This window comes from Pelophylax lessonae (assembly GCF_965119305.1).
Source record: "Pelophylax lessonae genome assembly, chromosome: 1".
Lineage (NCBI taxonomy): Eukaryota > Metazoa > Chordata > Amphibia > Anura > Ranidae > Pelophylax > Pelophylax lessonae.
Window position 1 is genome coordinate 20,070,973 of NC_138768.1, and position 25,903 is coordinate 20,096,875.

General features: G+C 43.1%; 2 protein-coding genes across 2 annotated transcripts in view; one reads left to right on the forward strand and one right to left on the reverse strand.

The window, feature by feature from the left end:
- LOC309551481 (vomeronasal type-2 receptor 26-like) overlaps nucleotides 1-25,903 on the reverse strand; it is a gene marked incomplete at both ends in the record, with an annotated part of 1,345,010 nt that overhangs the window by 1,197,673 nt on the left and 121,434 nt on the right. The gene's annotated exons all lie outside the window — the stretch shown is intronic.
- On the forward strand, nucleotides 7,540-8,346 carry LOC309569043 (extracellular calcium-sensing receptor-like; the record flags this gene model as incomplete). The annotated part of the gene is made up of 1 exon (XM_082274804.1): nucleotides 7,540-8,346. One exon carries the CDS (start codon nucleotides 7,540-7,542, stop codon nucleotides 8,344-8,346), a length of 807 nt encoding a protein of 268 aa, XP_082130930.1.

Genomic DNA, 25,903 nt, shown 5'->3' on the forward strand with positions numbered 1-25,903 from the left:
CACTCAGTACCAAGCCATTTTATCATTAAATTAAGCATTTCTGCTGGTGATAAGTTCAGGCCTTCAGTGGCATTCAGAAAGGAAGATTTCCATGCCCAATAGTTTTCAGGACAGTCATCGAATTGGAGAAAGCCTGAGCTAACCATTTCTTTGCGGATGAGATATTTGGTGACGTCCACTGCACATTGTTGTTCGCGCATGTAATCTATAGGTTGAGGCAATGGGAACACTTGTTTTTTGTTCTTAGGGGTTTCTGATGCTTCATTCTTGATTTGCTGGCAGCCGCTGACCTCATGTGGTTGATTGGGCCTGCTCAGGGGGTCTGTTGATCTCGGCCTGACTTCCTTTGCTTCAGGTTTAAGAGACTGTTCCTTTGTATGCGCATCAGTAAGGTTCTGGATGTACTCACTTGTAGGATCTGCAGAGAATAGAGGTTTTTCTGGAACCTCTGCGCCTTTATATGATTTGTCACTTCCTGATCGACTTGTTCCCATGTAGGCATCGGCCTCTGCTTGAGCAACTGCAACTGCAGCTTATCGCTGCAGGATGAGCAATTTTGATTCTAATTCTGCATCTTGTGCCATGACAGCTTTCTTTGCTGCTAACTCCTGCATCATCTTGGCTTCTTCTTGTGCTGTGACAGCTTTCTTTGCTGCTAACTCCTGCATCATCTTGGCTTCTTCTTGTGCTGTGACAGCTTTCTTTGCTGCTAACTCCTGCATCATCTTTGCTTCTTTTTCTGCGTACTGTAGCTGGACACGGGCAGCTTCTGCCTTGGCACGAGCTCTAGCCGCTGAGGAACTTGCTGAGGACATCTTGCTAGCCCGTGAAGATCTGGATGCATGCGATTGTGCATCGTCTTGCTGGGCGCCAGGAATGTTCTCCCTGCCTTGCTGTGTCGGCGGTGGCGTGACATCAGCCTGGTACTTTGTTCCTGATCTTAGACTCATGCTGCAGTAATGGCGTCTCAGTTTATTCCAGACCGGACGTGGTTGTCTTTTTACTGTTCTGCTTCACGTTATTGAACTGTTGTATAACACTAGTCAGACAGCTTAACAATAATTCAGAAGTGAAGAAACGTGAGACATCAAATCTGTATGTATTCTTTTTTCTGAATAACTTTGTAAAACTACAACATAAGCATAAACAAAACATATGTGTCAGTACATTAAACATTATACAGCAGCCTCACTCCATCAGTGGATGTACTTACAGACAATTCCATCATTAGTCCTGAATAGATAGGAGCTCTTCTGCTGCAGTCTACAGTATCAGGGAGTCAGTTGTGAAATGGAGGAAATACAGTTCCAGGTTAAAGGTTACTGCCCTTCCCTCTGAGGGGAATACCTTTTCCTGTCAAGCTCTAGCAAATACACTTCCAGGTTAAAGGTTACAGCCTCTTCCTCTGTGTTCTGGCAAATAATAACTATAGAAACTCTAACCACTAGATGGCAGCAACATCAACAACATTGCAGTATAATCTGTAAAGGCACATTAATATGACCAATATGGGCAGAACATCGCGTGCACCGCTGTGCACCGCAACTTGCAGAGACTTCACATAATGGAAGTCTATGCAAGTCGCTCCGAGGTCGCCCCAAAGTAGTACAGGACCCTTTTTCTAAGTCGGAGTGACTTGTGTTGCTCCTATTAGAACGGGTCCTGTACTACTCAATGGACTGCGACATACCGGGACTTGTCAGGCTGACAAGTCGCCTGACAAGTCGCGCTAATGTGAATGGGCTCTAAAAATTAATATAGTTTGATTCAATTAGTCCATCATAAAATTTTAATAAATAAAAATTATTTGAGCTTGAATTGGGTCTAAATAGAATATATATATATATATATATTTTTTTTCTTTTTTTTTAAGCACAAATCACACATGCTTTGAAAAAATGTCATTAGCTTTAGGTAGTTAAGTGGTTAGCACAGCTGCCTTGCAACAGTGTATTTGGGTGTTCAAATCCCTGAACTACCTACAACTGTCTGTTGTTATATATGACAAGCAACACTAATACGGCTTCTCCCCAAAAATTAAACATTGTATATGTGTGATATTAATATATTTTTGGGTTGGTTAGATATAGGAAGTAAAAATAATATATATTGTTTTTTGCATATATATATATATATATATATATATATATATATATATATATATATATATATATGTATGTATATGTGTATATATAGATATATATGCATATGCAAAAACTCATATATTAATGTTACTTTCTATATCTAACCAACCCAAAAATATATTAATTTCACACATATACAATGTTTAATTTTCAGGGGGAAGCCGTATTAGTGTTCCTTTTCATATATATATATATATATATATATATATATATATATATATATATATACACATAGGCAAATCAATAAATAAAACATATATATAAATATATATATATGTGTGTGTGTGTGTGTTTATATATATATATATATATATATATATATATACACACACATATATATATATATATATTTATGTATAGATATATATATATATATAGATTTTTTGTGATTCATATATATATATATATATATATATATATATATATAGACATACATAGATATGTGCAAAAAAAAAAGAAGCATATAACATGCAACAGGTAAAAACATGTTTGCGGAGGACCGAAAGGGCAGGCGTGTGCTGCAAAGCATTGAGGAGACAGAGTACGATGTGTAGTACTCACAGGGAGCAACTGGGCCTGGTGGACCCAGAAGTGGTATACATTGCCTCAGTTAGTGTCTGCGGCTGGAGCCCAGGGACCCCTGGTGACCACCTGCCAGTGAGATTGGACATGGGAAAGCTGTTGTAGCTCTCGTGGTGGTGGTTGGTCGTTGAGCTCTGGGACAATACCCCATTGGCGTAGGAGCCGGATTCCTTCGTCGATCGTAGTGATAGTGGAGGAGTGACCCTGGTGTGTTACACATAGCTTGGCCGGATATTTCCACTTGTACATAATCTTGTGATTTCTCATGGCTTTAGTGATTGGGTTGAGATTGCGTCTTAGCTGGAGCGCATATTTGGAATAATCTGGGAGAACTTGAATATGTGCCTCCTGCTCTGGGAGTTGACCTCTGTGTTGGAAGGATTCTAAGATCTTCTCTTTTGCTTGAAAAAAGTGAATCCTTAGGAGAACATCACGAGGTACCTCCTGAGGGAGGAAGGAGGGCTTGGGAAGTCTGTGTACGCGGTCAATAGTTAAATCTTCAGCAGTAAGATTTGGTGCAGCTGCTTTACACAGGTCCCGCACAAAGTGTGGAAGTTGATTATTTGGGACAGATTCGGGTATGCCTCTTAACTTTAGGTTATTACGGCGAGATCTGTCTTCAAGATCTGCAAGTTTGGCCGTGATTTGCTGAATGTCCTCACGCTGGGAGTTATGAGAGTCCACTAGGACATTGTGGGAAGCAGTAAATTCACACATCTTGTGCTCAATCGTGTCCACTCTATCTCCTAAGGCATGTATCTCTTTCTTGCAGAGTGAGAGAGAGGAGAGAATGTCCTGCTGTATGGATGTACGCAGTGAGTAGAGCATTTATTTTAGGGTTGTGTCAGAAACTGGTTTGCCAGTGATTTGGAATGAGGCAAAAGGGTCTGATGGTGACAGTATAGATGTATGTGAGGGATAATCATTGCTCACCTCCATGGCAGCTGCATAAGGTGCAGAGGCGAATCCTTCCCTCCTTGGCTTTGACTTTACAGGGCTCAGAGAAGATGGTGAAGGCAGGGATGAATTCCCAGAGTAAGTAGGAGCAGAATCCGGGTTCTCTCCCTCTATAGCTGCGGGAGATGCTATTAGGCTGCTGTGACGTTCCTCAGCCTGTGTCCGCTCCAACAGTAGAGGGCCGGGTGCGGGAGAGGAGCGAGTGTCTCCGCCGCCATTTTGGCAGAGACCTTGTGAAGCGGAGGGGAAGAATTTCCGGCATTTTTTTAACCGACAGCGGGTCGAAGCGGCGGCGTCTCATCATCCGCAGGTGGAGAGGGGATTCAGACGTCCACGAAGGTATGTCTGGAGGGTGACTGAGGCTCGTAGCTGGAACGATGCTATAAAGAATCTGGGCACACGCAGGAGTGGTTAAGCTAAGCGGCCATTACGTCCGGTGGTTGCCACGCCCCCTAAGCAAATTTTTTTTTAACTGTTTTGTGTTTTTGGGACTCATTTTTTAAGATTGAATCATTTTATATAGTGTTTTAAAAACTACAGATTCATATCATGTAGATATGTTAGCGGTTTTTTTTTTGTTTTAAATAAACGTATTCTTAACAGTTTCTGATCTCCTCTCTTGCTATTTTTTTTTTTTTATCTTGCAGACACATATCTGGTGTCATTACATTGCACGTCTTTAAACTACAACTCTTGCTAACATTAAATGAAATAAAAAAATCACGTAGAAGGGCTGTCCATGCACAAATGTAAACTTCTATTTTTGCAGAGAGACAGGAGTAATCTGTATACTCAGCCATCCTTGAATCCAGAGCAGGTCTAGGTCTTGATGATGTCATAAGAAGCCCTAACAGCATTTGTGCAGCCCTACTGCATTGGAACATTTTTTTTTTGCCCCCGAAATTTATTTCAGCTGTGATTTCAACTGCAGAATTCCATAGCCCAGTCTCAGGGCACAGTTTGGTATCACACAAGCAGACCAGAGCAGGAAGAACCTTTCATTTATTTGTATTATTTCTTTAAATATTATTACATGTGTAGTGAAAGAGGGGATTCCGTATAATGTGTCCATATAAGATTGCATTAAAACAATCAATAAATCTGCAATGCAATGCTGCAAACACCATTATATCTATTCCGGTAGTGTTCATTCTCCATCATTACCTAGCTGATAGCCACATCTACAATGTGTGTGCATCATTTGCAAGTCAACGCTTGAAGTCATAACCTTATGTACTACCATGATTTTGCAGTATGTACTCAACATGCACCCTTGTTACTATTATGGAAATGGAGACAACAAAATTGACAAATTCAATTGTTATTTAAAAAAAAAAAAAATATATATATATATATATATGCAATAACGTTTGTTAAAAGCAATTTCCCTTCTCTTTACTTCATGTGAGCTCATTTTTTACATGACTGTAGTCAATGGCAACCTATTCTTACATATGTACTGTGAGTCCTGCCAGCTGAATGTGTATTTAAGCTTGTGTAGACAAAATATTGTTACATCTGTATTTTACGTTATCGCAAATTTGTTTATTTTCAGGTTAAAGTTTTATTTGCACTAAAAATTGAATGATTTTGATTAACCGCTTGCCGACCGCCGCACGACTATTTACTGCGGCAGTCAGCCCCATACAGGCAAACCGACGTAGGGCTACGTCGCTCACCTACGAGCCTCCAGGGTGTGAGCGCGCGCCACCGGAGGAGCGCTCCCGCCCAGGCTCGTTCACTAACATCCCACAACAGTGACCGGCGGCTCCGATGTCCGCTCACTCACGATCTCCCGCTGGAGAGGGAGAAAGGCAGGCGGCTGATGTAAACAAAGCCGTCTGTCATTCTCTCTGATGTAACTGCAGAGATCATACGATCCTGCTATGTAGGATCGTATGATCTCTGTGGTTACATCACAAGCCACCCCCCCCCCCACAGTTATAATCATGCCCCTAGGGATACATTTAACTCACTGATCACTAATAAAGTTAACCCCTTCCCTGCCAGAGTCATTTTTACAGTAACAGTGCATATGTATAGCACTGATTACTGCAGTAATGTCACTGGTAACCCCAAAAGTGTAAAAAATGTCAGTCAAGGGTCCGATCTGTCCGCTACAATGTCGCAGTCCCGCAAAAAAAAAAATCGCAGATCGCCGCCATTACTAGTAAAAAAAAAAACAATAAAAATGACATAAATCTTTCCCGTAGTTAGTAGACGCAATAACTTTTGCGCAAACCAATCAAAATATGCTTATTGCGATTTTTTTTTACCAAACATATGTAGCAGAAAACAAATTGGCCTAAAATGTTAAAAAATTTTGATTTTTACATTTTTTTGGGGGGAATTTCATATAAAAAAATGTGAAAAATAATGTTATTTTTTTCAAAATTGTCGCTCTTTTTTTGTTTATAGCGCAAAAAGTAAAAATCACACAGGTCAAAATACCACAAAAATAAAGCTCTGTTTGTGGGGAAAAAAGGACATCAATTTAATATGGGTACAGCGCCGCACGACCGCGCAATTGTCTGTTAGAGTCATGCAGTGCCAAATCACAAAATAGGCCCTGGTCTTTGAGCAGGAAAATCCTCCGGGGCTTAAGTGGTTAATAATGCGAGAAAGTCACTAACCTCAAAAATTTTGTTCATTCAATAAAAATATTTCAAGCTTTTCGATTGAGTTATCGGTTCTGAAAATTTGAAAACAATTATCGATTGTCATCCACTAACTATTAGAAAATTGTCCAAATGTTTGAAACATACCGTATTTATCGGCGTATAACACGCGCCAGCGTATAACACGCACCCCAATATTTGGAGAGAAATTTCAGGAAAAAAGCTTAAATTTAAAATAAACAGCTTTGAACTCAGAACATTTTTTTTTTTTTAAATCAAATGATATCTCACCAGTGCCCATGAATGCAACCTCATCAGCAGTCCAACAATGCATCCTCATCAGCAGTGTCCATAATGCAGCCCACCAGCAGTGTCCATGTATGCAGCCCACCAGCAGTGTCCATAATGCAGCCCACCAGCAGTGTCCATAATGCAGCCCACCAGCAGTGTCCATAATGCAGCCCACCAGCAGTGTCCATAATGCAGCCCACCAGCAGTGTCCATGTATGCAGCCCACCAGCAGTGTCCATAATGCAGCCCACCAGCAGTGTCCATGCAGCCTCGCAAGCGCAATGTCCAAATATGCAGCCTTGCAAGCGCCATTGGAACTGACCATATTTGTTTTAAAAAAGGCCGGGAAGGAGCGCCGAGAGCAGAAGGGGCGGGCCGGGCCGAGGAGAAGGAAGAACTAGCGAGCGCAGTCATCGGAAGTCCCGCCTCCTCTGCCGAGACGTGTGACGTCTGTCATAGGCGGGACTTCCGATGACTGCGCTCGCTCGTTCTCCCTTCTCCTCTGCCCGGCCCGCCCCCTTCTGCTCTTATGACAGCTAGTCCTTCCTTCTCCTCGGCCCGGCAATGCTTCCTGGCTGTTTTTTTTTTTAAGATCGGCGTATAACACGCACTGCTGCTTTTTCCTCCATTTTTAGGAGGAAAAAGTGCGTGTTATACGCCGATAAATACGGTAATTCTGGCTTATATTTTGTGTAGCATTACTCCTGTATATTTATCTGGTTGGACCGGTGAAATAAAAGCACCACTAAAATCTTCTTATAGATCTCTTGTAGAAAGCTCAGAGGACAACTTCTGAATGTTACTCTCCAAAAAAAAACGTGAAAACATTTTCTAAGGTTTACTTCTTTTCCTTTCTATGTTAAAAATTCCACATTATTTATACAGACGGTTTTCTTTCTTCCTAGATTAGTTATGGAGCCAGAGACACTTTACTGAGTGATAGAAAGATGTATCCAAACTTTTTCCGGACAGTTCCGGATGATGAGATGCAATATGTGGCCATAGCAAAGTTACTGGAAAGGATGAAGTGGAACTGGGTCGGGATCCTTACATCTGATGATGAATACGGAGAGAGGGAGATCCGACAACTCAGCAAACATTTATCTAATCATGGAATTTGTATTGAATTCAAGATTCTGGTGTCTATAAAGAATTATAATAAAATTCCTCCAGAGCTGCAAACCTCAACTACAGAAGTTCTTATTATTTGTGGCTCAGTTAGTGCGACTTATTACAAGTTTTTGATGAATAATGTCCCTTATTACACGGAGAAAACACTTATTATACCAGATTCCTGGTCAATGAGTGAATTTTTTTTTGATTTCAGTAACTGCAGCTTGGTGTTTACGTACCCATTTTTCTCCATTAAAGGATTGCAGGAATATTTTGATAGTGTTAATCCATCCAGCCGTCCAAATGACCCCCTGATGGAGGACATTCTCATATCTGAATATAGATGCTTTTCAAAAAACCAAATGAAAAATCTCCTTATTCCACTCACAACTGGATATTCTCTTATGGACTGCAGTTTGGAGATATTTTCATCCGGTTTATATTTTTCTGATGAGAAAACATCCTATAGAGTGTTTATCTCAGTCTACATTTTGGCTCAAGCATTACATGACATGGATTTCTCTTTGAAAATAAATAACAAAAAATCTGAAATAAATCCACACACACTAAAATATAAGGTAAAAGCGTTCAATAAGGATGGGCGAACAGTTCTGTCCGAGGGGGACACCACTTCCTTCTGATGTCACATTATTATTATTTATTATTATTATACAGGATTTATATAGCGCCAACAATTTGCGCAGCGCTTTACAATGTGAAGGAAGACAATACAGTTACAATACAGTTCAAAACAGGAGGAACTAGAGGGCCCTGCTCGTTAGAGCTTACAATCTAGAAGGGAGGGTCAAGTGAAACAAAAGGCAATAACTGTGGGGGATGGGTTGATGGAAAAAAAGGAGGTACATTTGTTAGGGGTTGGTAGGATAGGCTTCTCTGAAAAGGAGGGTTTTCAGAGATCGCCTAAAAGCTAATAGAGTGGGAGATAATCGGACAGATAAGGGTAAGGAGTTCCATAAGATTGGAGAGGCTCTAGAAAAGTCCTGGAGGCGAGCATGGGAGGAGGTGATGAGGGGGCTAGAGAGCAGGAGGTTTTGAGAGGAACAAAGAGAGCGATTAGGTTGGTATTTTGAGATGAGGCTGGTGATGTAGCTGGGGGCTAAGCTGTGGATTGCTTTGTAAGATGTTGTAAGTATTTCAAATTTAATTAGTTGGGTGAGCGGAAGCCAGTGGAGGGCTTGACAGAGAGGAGCAGCGGACACAGAGCGATTGGTGAGGTGGATGAGTCTGGCGGCGGTATTCATGATGGATTGAAGGGGGGATAACCTGTGTAGAGGTTAGCCAATGAGAAGGGAATTGCAGTAGTCGAGGCGCGAGATGACCAATGAGTGAGCTAGGAGTTTTGTTGTGTCTTTGGTTAGAAAGGGGCGTATTTGGAGATGTTGCGGAGGCTGAGGCGGCAAGATTTGGACAGCGATTGGATGTGGGGTTTGAAGGAGAGCAACACCTAAGACCTTGGCATGTGGGGATGGGTTGATAGTAATGCCATTGATATTGACGGAGAAATCAGGGGAAGGGGCACGCGGTGGAGGAATAATTATAAGCTCGGTTTTGGATGGATTGAATTTGAGGTAGTGGTGAGACTTCCAGACCGATATATCTGATAGTAAATTAGTGAGGAGACTAAGGGAGACGTGAGGAGACTAAGGGAGAGAGCTGAGGAGTGGATAGATAGATTTGGGTATCATCAGCGTAGAGATGGTATTGGAAGCCATGGGAGGCTATCAACTGACCTAGAGAGGAGGTGTAGATTGAAAATAGGAGGTGTCCAAGAACAGAGCCTTGGGGACCCCAACAGAGAAGGGAAGAGGAGAGGAGGAAGTAGAATTGTAGGTAACGCTAAAGGTGCGGTTGGATAAGTAGGAAGATAACCAGTGAAGAGTACAGTCACAAAGACCAAAGGCATGGAGTTTTTTGAGGAGGAGGGGATGGTCAACCGTCGCACAGTCGGTTGTAGACTAGACGTTCGAGGAGTTTGAATGAAAAGGGGAGCAAGGAAATAGGGCGTAGGTTGTTCAGATCGGTTGGGTCCAGTGAGGGCTTTTTAAGCATGGGGCTGACTAGTGCATGTTTTAGAGAGTTGGGAAAGATGTCAGAAGAGAGGGAGAGATTGAAGATGTGGGTTAGAGAGTGTAGAATAGGGCCAGAAGGTGAACGTAGCATTTGCGAGGGAACCGGATCCAGAGGGCAGGTTGTTAAGTGGACGTTAGCAAGTAGTTTAGCAACCTCATCTGTAGTGGCGGGGTTGAATGAGGGAAGTAATGATCACACCTGTGGGCATGAAGCATAAGGCATGGAGGAAGGTATTTGAACAGCAACGATCTCCTTACGAATTGTATCAATCTTCTGTTTGAAGTGGTAGGCAATCTCCAATGCAGTGAGTGAGTCGGTGGGAGGGGGAAGTGGAGGACGGAGTAGAGAGTTAAAGGTAGCGAAGAGTTGCCGGGGGCGTGATGACAGTCTGTTAATGAGAGTGATAAAATAGGTCTGTTTGGCAGTGTGGAGACTGGAATTGTATTTTTGGAGGGCGGATTTATATTGGTTGAAATCCTTCTGAGACCGAGTCTTACGCCATAGGCACTCAAGAGCACGGCTATGCTTTTTCAGACTTCTAGTGTTATCGGTTTGCCAAGGTTGAAGGGGTCGGGGCCTGATTCGGTGTGTGGTGAGGGGGGCCAGTGTGTCCAGGGAGGCTAAAAGTGAAGAGTTGTAGACAGAAGTGGCTAGGTTGGTGCAGGACAGTGGTGCAATTTTGTCAGAGAGGTGGTCGGTAGCAGAGTAGAGAAGAGAGGGGTTGAGATGGCGTAGGTTTCTGCGGGTAACTGTACGGTAGCTGGAGGGAGAGGGGGTGGAGGAGAGGGAGAGAGTGAAACTAATAAGATAGTGATCAGAGAGAGGGAAAGGATTGTTTGAAAGGTTGTGCGGAGTGCATAGGTGGGAGAAAACAAGGTCAAGGATATTGCCTTCAGAGTGAGTAGAAGCATGTATCCATTGCTTCAGGTCAAAGGGGGAGGTTAGATTGAGAAGTTTGGAAGTGGTAGGAGTGTTAGTATTAATAGGGATGTTGAAGTCGCCGAGAATGATTGTGGGGATTTTCGGAAGAGAGAAAGTAGGGTAGCCAGGCGGAGAAGTCATCAAGAAAGGTTGATACTGGTCCAGGTGGGCGGTAGATCACAGCTATCCTTAGAGAAACAGGGAAGAAAAGACGAATGCAGTGTACCTCAAATGAGGAGAGTGACAGAGAGGGAGACGGCTGAAGTACCTCAAAGGAGCTTTGTGGGGCTAGAAGGATCCCGACACCCCCTCCCTTGCGTCTGTTGGGTCTAGGGGAGTGAGTCCATAGAAGACCACCTTGGGATAGGGCAGCAGTAGACGCAGTGTCGGATTCATGAACCCAGGTTTCGGTGATGGCGAGTAGATTAAATGAGTTAGCGATGAAAAGGTCATGGAGAGAGGTGAGTTTATTACAGACAGAGCGGGCGTTCCAAAGGGCGCAAGAGAAAGGGAGTCTGTCCTTTGGAAGAAGAGAGATGGGAACTAGATTGTGCTGACTGCGACTGCAGCCAGAGGGTGCAGGGTAGGTGGTGTATTGAGCACGGGTAGATGGAGGCCCAGGGTTTGGGGATATGTCTCCAGAGGCCAGGAGAAGCAGAAAGGTGAGGGTGGTAATATGAGAGTGTGATTTATATGAAGGGACATGCCTCAGTGTCCTGGAGGATTTGTGTGCATGTGGATTTAGAAATAGCATGCCCAGCATTCACCAATCTGTGATGTCAGAAGGGGGTGGTGCCACTAGGGGATGTAGCTACCTGGCCCTGCCCCTTACCGCCATAAGAAATGTCAAAGTACAGAGGAGGCATTCAGTGTGAGGTCTCCCAGGAGGCGGGAGCATTTTTTCATGTTTTTTATTTTTAGGGTCCAGCTGGCAACATTATTGATGATGTATTTTGTGTGTTTGTTACTTTTTGACCCAATACTCATTCACATAGGGGGGTAGGATCTGGGGCCAGATTCTGATAAGCCCCACGACCCACTGACCCCGACAACCACAGCCCAGGATTATCAGGAAGAGACCTTTGTCTCCATCAACATGGGGACAAGGTGCTTTAGGGTGGGGGCAGAGCCCCCCTGCCCCAAAGCACCCACCCTCCAATATTGAGTGCATGTGGCTTGGTATAGTTCAGGAGTGGGGTTGATCACTCTCCCCTCCCCCCTTTTCCTGACCTGCAAGGCTGCATGATAAGGATCTGTTATGGACTGGGTGGAGGACCCCACAGTGTTTTTTCCTTTATTTTTTCAATAGCCTGCACCAGCAATTGTAACCATGAGCCATTTTAAATGCGATTTCACTCTTTTTTTTCTTTAGAAATGTTTTTGCTGCAGCAAGAGGTGGTTTCTGCGGGTAGTATGGTGGCTTTCAAAAGACTCTCAAGCCCCGTACACACACGCAGATCGTCGTCATACAAATGTTCCTCTTTTCTCCCCGGGATGTCGGTGTCTGTTGAAAAGTGCAAAGACAGCACAAGGACAGCACAAGAATTTTGTCTGCAGACTTCAGCTGACTGCAGAAGTGATGTCATGTAATGGTTAACTTTCCCTGTGTTTTTAATTTTCTGAGCATGCCCAGTCTTGCAAATCTGCGGTCTGTCGGCCGAATTCTGTACTGACAGGCGAACAATCGTCCGTTCTGGTGTCCGCAGACAAAAATTTTCATGTTTGCAAGAAAGACTTTTGTCCGCGGATTGTGCGCAGACATCTGTCGGAGGCACCATACTAACACGCGTACAATCGGCAGATCTTTCGTCCGCCAACGTTTGTATGCCGACGATCGGTACGTGTGTACGGGCCTTTAGACTTACATCTCAAGGATCAGAACATTCAGGGGTATGTGAGATGAGTACAGCCACACACACCTACACAGGTTGAACTGGATGGACTATTGTCTTTATTCAACCTCACCTACTATGTAACTATGTAACTATGTTTAATGCATGTTACAGATGGGCTTCTTTACAGGCAGACTAAGGGAACCCCCCCTTTCAGGCACTATAATTTAATTATTTTTTTTATTTTCATTGTTGCACTTTAAACATCAGTAAAATCACTGCTCCTGAATTTTTTTTTTTTTATTGATGCATGTTCCCCAGGGCAGTGCCTGGGCCCCCATACCCTTTTATGGCCAATTACATATAAGCCTTCAAATGGGCACTTTTGATTTCTCCATTCGCCTCCCATAAACTTCAATTGGGTTATCCGTTCCAGTTACAACATTTCCCCAGTTCGGGAGTTCTGCTGCAAACCGGACCGGGGTTTTTTTTGGGCCCATCTCTAGCATTTAATAAAAATTAATTCATATTTATTTATTAAAAAAGAATAGCGCGCACATGCAAAAGAAATTACTACCAAATCTGAAGACAATCCATAAATAAAAATGGGGATTTTGGCCCTACCATATGGCCATACTGCGTCAAAGTACCCCATTATCAGTGGGTCCTACACTATCCATGAAAAAGAGATGAATCCAGCCTTTCTAACCCTTGGAGACAACACTCCTTGCTTGATAGTGGACACTGATAGAGTACAGGTGTGTGTGGGGGGTGGGGAGGGTTGCTCAACCCCGGTAGTCTGGTCAGACCGAATACATAATAAACAAGCAAAAAAATTGGGGGAGCATACCCATGTATTTCTAAAGCTGCTGCAGCTATGAACCAAAAGACATGTATATTAAAAAAGAATAGCGCGCAAATGCAAAAGAAATTACTACCAAATATTTATTTAAAACTCATTCAATTTAGTACTGAAACACAATGTTCCCAGGCACATATTTAGGTATTTTTAAGAGGGTTTGGTGCCTCAAACCAAAATTTTTTGGGACTTTATGGGCTAGTAACAAGAGTTGTTTAAAATGATATAACAATTTATTAAACAAAAACAAAGTAGAAGTATTACACACAAAAGTGATGTGTTTGGGTTATAGACCCATTGGTGATGGTGAATAAGTTTAGAATTTATTCACTAATTCTGAACTTATTCACCATCACCAATGGGTATATAACCCAAACACATCACCCTTGTGTGTAATACTTCTACTTTGTTTTTGTTTAATAAATTGTTATATCATTTTAAACAACTCTTGTTACTAGCCCATAAAGTCCCAAAAAATTTTGGTTTGAGGCACCAAACCCTCTTAAAAATACCTAAATATGTGCCTGGGAACATTGTGTTTCAGTACTAAATTGAATTTTTATTAAATTCAGGAGCAGTGATTTTACTGATGTTTAAAGTGCAACAATGAAAATAAAAAAAATAATTAAATTATAGTGCCTGAAAGGGGGGGTTCCCTTAGTCTGCCTGTAAAGAAGTGTTTTGACACAGCAGGAGTTGGGCCGGAGGAGGAGAGGCGGCGATTTCCGCCTCTCTTCCCCGATCTTTGGGGAAAGTGTGAGAAGACCCGCCTGCTTATGTAAGCAAAGCAGCTGGATCTTCTCAGTGACAGACAGGAGGAGATCACAGGATTCAGCATAGCTGAACCTGCAATCTCTGTCTGTGTCACATAACCCCCTCCACCCCACGCATGTCAGCAAGTATGAGGCATACATTTAACCCTTTGATCATAGGGTTAACCCCTTCCCCGCCAGGGTCATTATTACAATAACAGTGCATATTTTTAGCACTGATTACTGTAGTAATGTCACTGGTACCCCCAAAAGTGTCAAAAATGTCAGTTAGGGGTCCGATCTGTCTGCCGCAATGTCGCAGTCCCGCAAAAAAGATCGCTGTCATTACTAGTAAAAAAAAAAAAAACAATAAAAATGACATAAATCTTTCCCGTAGTTAGTAAACGCGATAACTTTTGCGCAAACCAATCAAAATACGCTTATTGCTAATTTTTTTTTACCAAAAATGTGTAACAGAAAACAAATTGGCCTAAAATGTTAAAACATTTTTATTTATTTATTTATTTTTTTGGGAATATCATAAAGCAGAATATGAAAAATATATATATATTTTTTTTTTCAAAATTGTGTTTTTTTGTTTATAGAGCAAAAAATAAAAAATCACACAGGTGATCAAATACCACCAAAAGAAAGCTCTATTTGTAGGAAAAAGGACATTAATTTTATTTGGGTACAGCGTTGCACGACCGTGCAATTGTCGATTAAAGTAATGCAGTGCAGAATCGCAAAATAGGGCCTGGTCAGGAAGGGGGTCAAATCTTCCAGTCTGAAAGTGGTTAAAATAAGCATTGCAGTGCATATCTCCACCCACACAACCATGTCATTCATTCACAAGCATCTTTGAATGAATAACATACAAGTCCTGGGGAGCGTGGTCTGACCGCTGAGGAGTATGGCTGCCTGACCTCGTAGCAGCCAGAGGGACAACTGATGGGCTTTGAAAGTGACCCAAGCCTGCAACAACATGGGGAAACTCCGCAACAGCTCTGCCCTCCGTGCGTGATCTCCGCAGTAGCCAGGGACACAATTAAGCCAACAGATACCTGAGGTCTTCCAGAGGCAGAGCTCCAACATGGCAGCATCCTCCCCAGCAAGCACATTGACCTTAGGACATGCTGTTTCCCAGCAGATCCAGAAGCCAGCTGCACCGTTGAGCAATCTCCCTCCACCCCTGCCCACAGCTCAGCCAGGGTCGGCGCTACCAGTAAGGCAAATTAGGCAGCTGCCTAGGGGTGCCCTGCTGCTAGTTTCCCTACTCAGTCCCGCTCTCCCGAGTCCTGTGCTGTGTAGCCGCCCTGGACCATCACTAAGTGTAGCACTGAGGAACAGACCTGATGTCACGGTCTCCCGAGTCCTGACAGTCTCCAGACTATGACAGAACAGAGGCAGTCCATGCCTCTATGATCAGTGACAGACAGGTCACAGTCTGTGACCTGTCTGTCTCTCTCTCAGAAACTCTCTGGTTCCAGTCCAGCTTTGGAATTGGTGATTGTCCGATTCGTCCGTCCCTGGCTGGTCCCTCCCATCAGTGCCATCACTCCCATGATGAGCTCTGCTCTGCCCTTCTCCCCGCCCCTCCCCTCCCCAGCCGCAGACAGAGCATAGTCACGTCACATAGTCACTGATCAGTGGTGCGGAGTCATTACCTGGCTGGAGGTCATGTGTGTGTCAGCTGGAGCCTGGACTGGAGACACCGCTGAGGCAGGGTTTGTGCCTGGAGAGTGGAGACAGAGAGAGAACCCTTGGCAGCAGAGTCTGGTGGTGAGTGAACAGTAAAGAACACAGTGAGTTTTTACGAGTTTGAGTTTTTTTTGAGTGTATATTCCTCCTTCCCCCCCCTTCCTTCCTCCTCCCCTCCCTTCCTCCTTCTCCCCTCCCCCTCCTCCTTCCCCCCTCCTCCTTCTCCCACCCTCCTCCCCTCCCCCCCCCCCTTGGTAGCAGTGATTAAAAAGATAGAGTCAGGGGCGGATCCAAGGTGGCTGCGCCAATGGGGCAGCAAAATTAGGTTTCGACTAGAGTGTCAAAAATCCTTGCACCGGCCTTGAGCTCAGTACACCTCTCCCAGCCTGCAAGATCTGCACACAGTAGCAGCAGACATTAAGGAGAGCCTCTCTTCTGCATTCTCAGCAGCTATATCTGATCTCCGCCATGACATCCAAGCTTTTGCTGAGAGGTTCAGGGGGTAGAAACAGTCACCTATCATCAACAAGCACATATTAATCAGCTTCACTCAGTGTAAGATGCCCATACGCTTCAGCTAAGGGATCTACATAGACACAAGGAAGACTTTGATAATTGTGGACACAGAAATAACCTTAGATTCTGTGATATGCCTGAGTCAGCGGAGCAGGATCAAATCCAACAGGTAGTCACTACAATATTTGATGATCTCCTAGACAGACTCCTGGCCTCTGAGATTGGAATGGAAAGGATTCACTGAGCATTGTGCCCAAGAGGCAGGGAAACCAATCCACCGAGAGACATTGTATGCTGCCTGACAAGCTTCCAAATCAAGGAAGATACTCTTAGAAAGGCATGCAACAGAATCCATAACTCTTATGAGAGTGCTGATATTAGAACCTTTCAAGACCTTTCTAACATTACCTTGCAACACCGCAAAGACCTGCGCCCACTCCTAGATGTCCTACAGGTGCCTACAGGTGGAAGTTCCTTTTTTGCCTCTCTGCATCAATGGCAGGCAAGACAGCACTACTGAGAGTCCAAGAGGACCTACCCCATTTTTGTGAGACTCTTAACATACCCCTTGTCGCTGTGCTGGATTGGTACAGGGAAATTTGCTCGCCCTCAACCAGAGGGAATCGTGGTGAAGACCTGAAGGATTTCCAGGCCTCAAGATACAGACGCATAGGTCTCCATGACGTGGTTCTGTCTCCCCTGCTGGCCACAGGCCACTTTTTGGTTCTAGCCCTACTGCCTCTCTGGTACATCGGAGACAAGATTCCTAAATCTCATCACATGGCAGAGACGTAAACAACAGTCAAGTACATTCTCCTGTTTGTTATTTGGATCTGTTTTCATACAAAACAACTAGTGATGGGCCGAACACCCCCCTGTTCGGTTCACATCAGAACATCTCGAACAGGAGAAAAGGTCTAGCGAACATTCAAACTCTTTTAAAGTCTATGGGACGCGAACATGAAAAATCAAAAGTCCTCATTTTAAAGGCTTAAAAGCAAGTTATTGCCATAAAAAGTGTATGTGGACCCGGGTACTGCTCTGGGGGACATGTATCAATGCAGAACTTTTTTTTTTTTAACCACTTAAGCCCCGGAAGATTTTACCCCCATTCCGACCAGGGGGTATTTTGCGATTCGGCACTGCGTGACTTTAACGGACAATTGCGCGGTCGTGCGACGCTGTACCTAAACAAATTTGGCGTCCTTTTTTTCCCACATACAGAGCTTTCTTTTGGTGGTATTTGATCACCTGTGCGATTTTTTGATCACGCGCTATAAACAAAAAAAGAGCGTCAATTTTGCAAAAATAGCAATATTTTTCAAATTTTTTTATATGAAATTCCCCCCCAAAAAAATGTAAAAATCAAAATTTTTTAACATTTTCGGCCAATTTGTTTTATGCTTCCTATGTTTGGTAAAAAAATCGCAAAAAGCGTATTTTGATTGGTTTGCGCAAAAGTTATCGCGTTTACTAACAAAGGGAAAGATTTGTGTCATTTTTGTTGGTTTTTTTTTAAACGCGTAATGGCGGCGATCTGCGATTTTTTTTGCGGTACTGCGACATTGACTGACATTTTTGACACTTTTGGGGTTACCAGTGACATTTCTACAGTAATCAGTGCTATACATATGCACTGTTACTGTAAAAATACACTGGTAGTGAAGGGGTTAACTTTATTTGGGAGGGAGGGGCTGTGTGTGTCCCTAGGGGCGTGCTTTCTACTGTGATTGGCTGTGGCTTGAGCTGTAAGGACACTGATCAACGGATCTATATAGTAGATCCGTATGATCAGTGTTTTTACACCGAGGAGAATGACAGGTGGCTTGTTTACACAAGCCGCCTGACTTTCTCCCTCTCCCCCGCCGATCGCTGAGTGACCGGCGGACATCGGGTCCGCCGGTCACACGCGCGGGGGGGTCCGTGACCACGCGGGAGCGGGAGCGTGCCTCCGGGGGCGCGCGCTCGCTCCCTAGACCCTCACAAGCTAGTGACGTAGCCCTACGTCACTTTGCCTGTGAGGGGCTGACTGCCGACGTAGATCGGCGTTAGGCAGTCGACAAGTGGTTAAACAATCATTTTTTTACAGGAGCGGTGATTTTAATGATGCTTAAAATGAAACAATAAAAATTAAAAAAACCTTTAAATATCGTGCCTGGGGGGTACCTTTAATATGCCTGTAAATTGGCGCATTTGTACGATGTATGGAGCCTGCTGCAGCAATACTGACATTTCCAAAGGAAAACATGTCATTTCATTATAAACTTTTATTGAAAAATATATTCAAGTACAAATAGAATAGTAAATGTAAAATTTACATAAAGGTGTTTCATCAATACAACATTTCAAGTAATAGGTATGTGAAAAAGCATACAAGCGATAAAAAACAAAAATTAAACAAAATAGAAAATGTATATCCGTCCTTGATGGAAATATAACATTATATGAACAATGAAATATCTAAGAGTTTGATGAGCAAGTTAACAGAATACGTGAGATATAGTCAATAAGAAGGTTACCTCTTTCGCCTCAGTAGGAGGCGCGCAACTAACTTAAACCATGAATATGGTGTGGTGGAAACCGAAATATCATGTAATTGTAAAGACAACATATGCTGGTTGGTCAAGTTGACGCAATATTTATGTGGTTAAGGAACATTTGTATATATACCAAGGAGTCCATTTTTGGTCAAATTTGGCCTTAGTGTCCGTGATGGTATGATGGTATTGTTCCATTAGTCTTATATCTTCTATTCTACTGATGATCTGATCAAAGGGTATAAAAGTTTCTTTCCAGTGTTTGGAGATAACCCATAACATAGCAAGGCAAATGGTGTGTGTTAGGCGTGTGAGATCTGTGGTGATTTCTGGAACATTTTTAAAAAGTAGACATTGCAGGTGCAAGAGTGGGAATTTACATCCTGTAACTCTCTCTATTAGATTGAATACTTCCTGCCAGACATCTTTAACTTTGGGGCATTCCCAGAAAATATGCAATAGAGAGCCCACTTCACCACACCCTCTGAAACAAGTTGGGGAGACCTCAGGGTAGAATTTATTCAATTTCTTGGGGGTATAATACCATCTCGTGAATATTTTAACAGCCGTTTCCCTCACACCTAGGGATTTGGTTGTCTTACACATATTTATCCACATGTCTCGCCAGTCGGCTATCGATATAGCTGTCTGTAGTTCCGATTCCCATTTAACCATGTAACTAAGTTTTGTAGCCGGATCCCCGTTGTTAAGTAAGGAATATATTGTAGAGATATGTCTCGTACTTGAGATATCTTTTAGACAAATATGTTCATATGTGCTGAGAGGAGATCCTGAAGGCTTAGGGTAGTGTGATTCAAAGAAGTTTTTGATAAGGTCATAATTGAGCTTTTCCGATAGTGGGATCTTTTTGGTGTGTAGTAATGTCTCAAAAGAGAGGAATGTCCCACCATCATATAAGTCTAGTAATGAAGTCAAATTATTTTCGGACCACCATGTGAATCTCTCGGGGGTAATAAATGCTTCCGAAAATCTAGGGTTTCCTAAGAAGGAGGCACCGAGAGGGGGAAGAGATGCGAAGGGCCATTTTTTAGTGACAAGTCTCCACAACCTGAGAGCATCAGAAACAATTTTATTACGGGAGGAGATTTTGCGTATAGGGACTGTGTGGTCCCATAGTAGCCCTGCTAAGTGATACGGGGCGACTGAGTTTTTCTCGAAGTTGATCCAAGGCAGATCTGAGGAACGATCATGCCAATGAGCCATTTGGGCCAGTCTACTACTGATATAGTAAAACCATATATTAGGAAGGCCCAGACCTCCAGTACGTTGGTGATGATATAGTATGTTCGCTGCGTACCTGGGTTTTTTGTTGCCCCAAACGAATTTATTGATTATAGATTGTAACTTGGTAATGTATGTTTTGGTAAGGTAAATGGGAAGCGCACGGAACAGGTACATAAATTTCGGAAGAATGGTCATTTTGATCGCTGTGATCTTACCTAGAAAAGATAGCTGATAAGAGGACCACATTTGGAGCATACCTCGTATCTTGTCAAGCAACGGAGGATAGTTCGATTTAAAAATAGAGTTGTAATTTTTATTAAGTTGAATTCCCAGATACGAAATCTTCTCAGGGGCCCAGACAAACGGGAAAAGGGTCTTCAAATGTAGGGTGTCAGACTCTGAGAAGTTAATTGGTAAGGCTACCGATTTAGATAAATTAATACTAAGACCTGAAACCCCTGCAAAGTTTTCTAAAGTATTCAATAGATTGGGTAATGAGGTGAAAGGGTCTGGTATGTACATGAGAGCGTCATCCGCATATAAGTTTATTTTGAATGTCTCTGAGTTCTTTCTATATCCTGAAATTCCAGGGTGTCTTTTAATTGCAATCGAGAGTGGTTCGATGGCAAGGGCAAATAGAAGTGGTGATAAGGGACAGCCCTGTCTTGTGCCCCTACCCAAGGGGAAAAAAGATGAGTTACAGCCCGAGATCTTAATTCTCGTTTTAGGATTTTTATATAGAGCAGAAAAGCCATTTAGAAATTCGTTAGAGAAGCCGAATCTGGGTAGTAATTTACCAAGATAGCTCCAAGTGACGCTGTCAAAAGCCTTGTGTATGTCCAGTCCTAATAGTAACAATTGTTTTTTGGATAAATTTGCGTCTTGTATAACGTTGCATGCAAGTCGGATGTTATCTGTAATTTGATGGTTGGGGATAAATCCTGACTGCGATGAGGAGATGAGTTTTGGGATAATTTGAGATAATCTAGAAGCGAGGATTTTACTGAATAATTTAAGGTCGTTGTTAATAATCGAAATTGGCCTAAAGTTTTGGGGGCAAGAGAGATCTTTGTTTGGTTTGGGGAGAAGAGTCATGTTTGCTAGGGACATTTCTTCTGGGAAGTCGTTGCCCTTAAGTATATGATTGAAGAGTATTGTAAGTTTAGGGGATAGAATAGGAGTAAATTTTTTATAGTATGAAGCACTGAAGCCATCTGGGCCCGGTGCAGATGAATTGCGAAGGGTTTTGATCATATGGGTTACTTCGGTTTCTGTGATGGGGGCATTTAACTGCTCTATATCCGAGGGAGAGAGCGTTGGGATAGGGATCTCATCAAACCAGGTTTGAGAGTGTATTGACGTGGTGTCTGGGGGGGAGGAAAGTAGTGTTGAATAAAATTTTTCAAAAATGCTCAAGACCTCCTTGGGATGAGAGGTGGTCATTCCTGATGGTGTATTTAATTTATATATGTGAGGGGGTTTTATCGTTTGGTTCAATTTCCTTGCCAGCATTGTGGAAGCAGTGTTTCCATATAGTAGGAATTTGGATCTTGAGTGTCTGAGGGATTTCTCTGCATAATCTGAGAGAATGTTATTTAATTCTATTCTCTTTTGGTCGATTAATAGTCTGGTGGATTGATCATGTAATGTATTATGGTTTTTATATAATAATTGTAATTCCCTGGTGAGATCTTGAATCTTAGCAGTACGTGCACGGTTTTTTTTAACCGCTAATGAGATTAGTTTACCCCTTATATAGGCCTTGTGAGTGACCCATGTGTTTGGGATTGAGGTGTCCTCAGCGAGGTTTAATCTAAAAAATTCTGATATGGAATCGGAGAGTTCCTGAGAATCTATCGGGTTAGCTAACAGGGAGTCATTAAGTCTCCATGAGAAGGGAGTAGGAGAGAGACCTATTCCTGATGTGTCATATAGCACCATATGGTGGTCCGACCACACACATGGAACAATGCTAGCAGAGATCGAATTGGCTAAGATCACTTGTGAGCAATAAATGTAGTCAATCCTAGCTGAGGAATTGTGTGGGTTAGAGTAGAACGTAAACTCTTTGGAGCCCATATTAAGACATCTCCATGTATCTACCAACTGCAAACTATTGAGTCTACGCTCTAAGGATCTGGGGAACGTCTTGGAAGCCGAGTTTGGATTGCTCCTATCCATGGTGGGATGAGAGACCATATTGAAGTCACCGCCTAGGATAATGTGGGAAGAGTGATGTTTTTCCAATATGTTAAAAAAATCATAGAAAAATTTAACTGTGGCTCCATTAGGGGCATATATATTGGCTATTGTTAATTCCTTTCCCAGAATGCGTCCCTTAATTATTATGAAGCGACTTTCAGTGTCCTTATACACTTCTTGGACATCTAGTGGGAAAGAATTATGAACGAATATTGCTACGCCTCTACTTTTAGAGGAGTGTGTGGTATAAAAGGCCTGGTTATATGTCTTATGGAAGTATTTGGGGTGATTGTGTTCAGCAAAATGCGTCTCTTGGAGCAATAGGATTTTGGCATCTAAACGCTTGAACTGGTGAAAAGCTTTCCTGCATTTATTAGGGGAATTGAATCCCTGCACGTTATGTGAGATTATTCTGATGGTCATTTTGAGGTGAGAAAGTGAAAGTTACTATGGTGGAGTTTAGGGTGATCAAGGTGTCTAAGATCACATCCGTGGAGTTCAGAATTCGGAGGGGCTGTGTAGTAAGTGAGGGCGGACCTGGGGGTTGTAGGTTTAGGTTGTATAACTCAGGGGGATCTTGTGTCTGGGAGAGGTTTACCCAAGCACATGCTAGTAAAAGGCATTCTGGATAACTGTAGGCATTGAAACGTCTGTGGATATACGTTAAAAAATAAAGAAAACTCAAAAAAGCAAAACTATAAAGATTAAAGCTTAACAAGTAAGATAAACCATGGATCAGTAAACCGTTAAGGCACTGATAAAAGAGTAACATTAATGAAGGATGAACTCCTTCTAAACAGGCGACCGAGAGCCAGCAGCAGAGCAAAAGGGGAGACGGCCCCAACCTGGGGAACAGAAAGGGCGCGACTCCCCCGCGACCACCAGTGGCCACCGATCGACTGAGTGGGTACCACATGTACAAGCGCGGGACCTCATCTAGGCCTATTGAAGGTTCCCTTCGCAGAGAGAAGGAAACAAAATTAATTGCAATGTCTGGTTATAGGTGGTTCTAGAAGAACCCAAGGGGAACATCACAGAGAAATATCCAACAAAGATAGGGAGAATAAGAGGGTTGGGGGGGAAAGGTTGAGGGGGGGGGAGGGAGGGGGGGAAGGGGGAAGGGGGAAGGAAGGGAAGGAGAGGGAGGGTAGAGGATCAAAAAGTATACATTATGGTAATATATAAATCTAGAGCAATTATATTTCCTTCATATGAGTCCAAGATCGTGTGGAAAAAAAAAAAAAAAAAAAAAAAGGAAATAATGAAATAATAACTTGCGGATCAGGAAGAGACCCCCATAAAATCTTGATAGATGTTAGGAGCAAAGATAGATTGGAGTTAATGATCTTCAGACGAGGGTTCCTTGCAGTTCAGGATTTGGCCAGTAGGTGTCTCCCTTTGTCCACTGAACATTTAACAGTGCTGTGGAGTATATTGGTACTGCATGGGAAAAAATTAAAAGGAAATGGGGAAAAGAGGACGGGGAAGAAAAGAAAAAATATGCGGGGAAAGAAAAAGAAAGAAAAAAAAAAAAATAAAGAAAGTTTGTCAGATAAATCTCGTGCTTAATGTTTTTTAAAGAAATCTCCAAGCCGAATTCCACGATATTCTTGATTCATAAGAATCAGAAGATGTGAAAATTAACAGCCTCAGATCCTGTCATTACGTGGTCTTCTGTTTCCTCTTCTAGAAGCCGGGGTTTGCCAAAGCGGTGAAGGTCTAGGAGCAGGGGGGGGTGAGGGGTTAGAAGAGGGATCCATCAGTCCTAGCTTAATAAGGACTTCACGACCTTCTGGGATATTAGTAGCCACGTACGTGGAACCATTGTGGGGGATTACAAGCTTAAACGGGAAACCCCATTTATAGCGTATACGTGCAACTTGTAAGACTGACGTGATTTCTTTTAGGTTGCGTCTTCTCTCCAGTGTAGCCTGTGAGATATCCGGGAAAATCTGTATTTTATTGCCGTCGATAAGAATATTTGGGGTGTTCCTCGCAGCCCTGAGGATTTCCTCCTTGGTCAGGAAGTCCTTCATACATAAGATAATATCCCTTGGTGGTTTATCAGCAGGGGGTTTTGGACGGAGGGCACGATGGATTCTATCACAAGAGAATTGGGACTCAATTACTTCAGGCAAAAGCGATTTAAACAGGCGATTTACTGTGGGTATGAGATCGGTATAGGTTTCAGGGATCCCCCTTAACCTCAGATTATTACGCCTGTTGCGATTGTCCAAATCCTCTACATGTGCCTGCAGCTGGTTAAATTCTGAACTTAACATCTCATGATCTCTGTTTAGCTCTCTGTAATCTAGGGACAACTCATCATGCTTTGCCTCCAGCCTGTCTGTTCTTCCTCCAAGGGCAGAGATCTCCTGTGTAAGGGTGGTCTCTGTCTTGTGGAGCTCTGCCTGGAACTTTGCCATCAGCTTAGTGCACATAATCTCCAGGCTATTATCCAGGTCTTGTTTTGTGAGGGGAGCAGGGTACTCACAGTTTGTAGGGGTCGAGGATGACTTAGGAGCTGAAGCCTGTATGTTACTGCCGACATGTACAGGAGGAGGAGGAGGAGGAGGAGGGGTGGCGCCATCTTGCTCCATGTTGAACTTCTCCCGGGCTCTTAGGAGATAGTGTGTGAGGGACTTCTGTGGAGTCTTGCGGTGCTTCCTTTTGCTGGACGACATGCACAGGAACTTTGGCTGCCAGGGGGTGATCTTTGCGGTTGTTTAGGAGGCGATATATGGCCCCTGTAGCCGGGATCACGGCCGAAGTGAGCGGAGCAGCGAGTTCAAGCCGCCATCCGTCCCGCGCCGTGCATGCGCACTCCCGAAAACATGTCATTTAAACTTGCTCATGGCTGTAATGTATTGTCGGCTCCTGGCAATACAGATAAAAAAAATGAAAAAATGTGATAGGTTCCCTCCCCTCAGTCCATACCAGGTCCTTCAGGTCTGGTATAGATTTTAAGGGGAACCCCACGCCAACATTGTTTTAAAAAGGGTCCCCCAAGGGGTTTTTACCCCAAGTTGTTTAATATACATATTCTTTTTACAATTATTTTATTCAATTCAGCTCTCAGCATGGAAGCTTAACAACCTATTGACTGTGCGCTGGGGCGAACATCCCGCTAAGTGTCGAGAAAGTTCAGGTTTTAGGCGAGTGCCTGAATGGGTGATGTTTAGGCCAAACTTATGCTCAGCCCAAACTGTTCACCCATCTCTAGTTGTGCCTGAACACTGTAACCCCTCACAGCTACTCTTGCTGAGTGCAGTAACGGGCCCTGCTGTTAAAAATTAGAAACAGACATTGAAATGACATGCACCTGTGATACAGGTGCAGAAAAAAATGGGCTTTGGGTGTTGGCGGTGCCTTAAACCAAAAACATTGTAGGAAGCTAGCATAATCAAGATTCAGGAATATGATAGACAGCATAGGAATTCTTCAAGGGATCCCAGATCCCTGGCAAATTCAGTCAGTTACATCCGCATCAGAAGCTTGATAGCTGCTGTTGATCCAGGACTGATTCATTTTTATAAATGTCA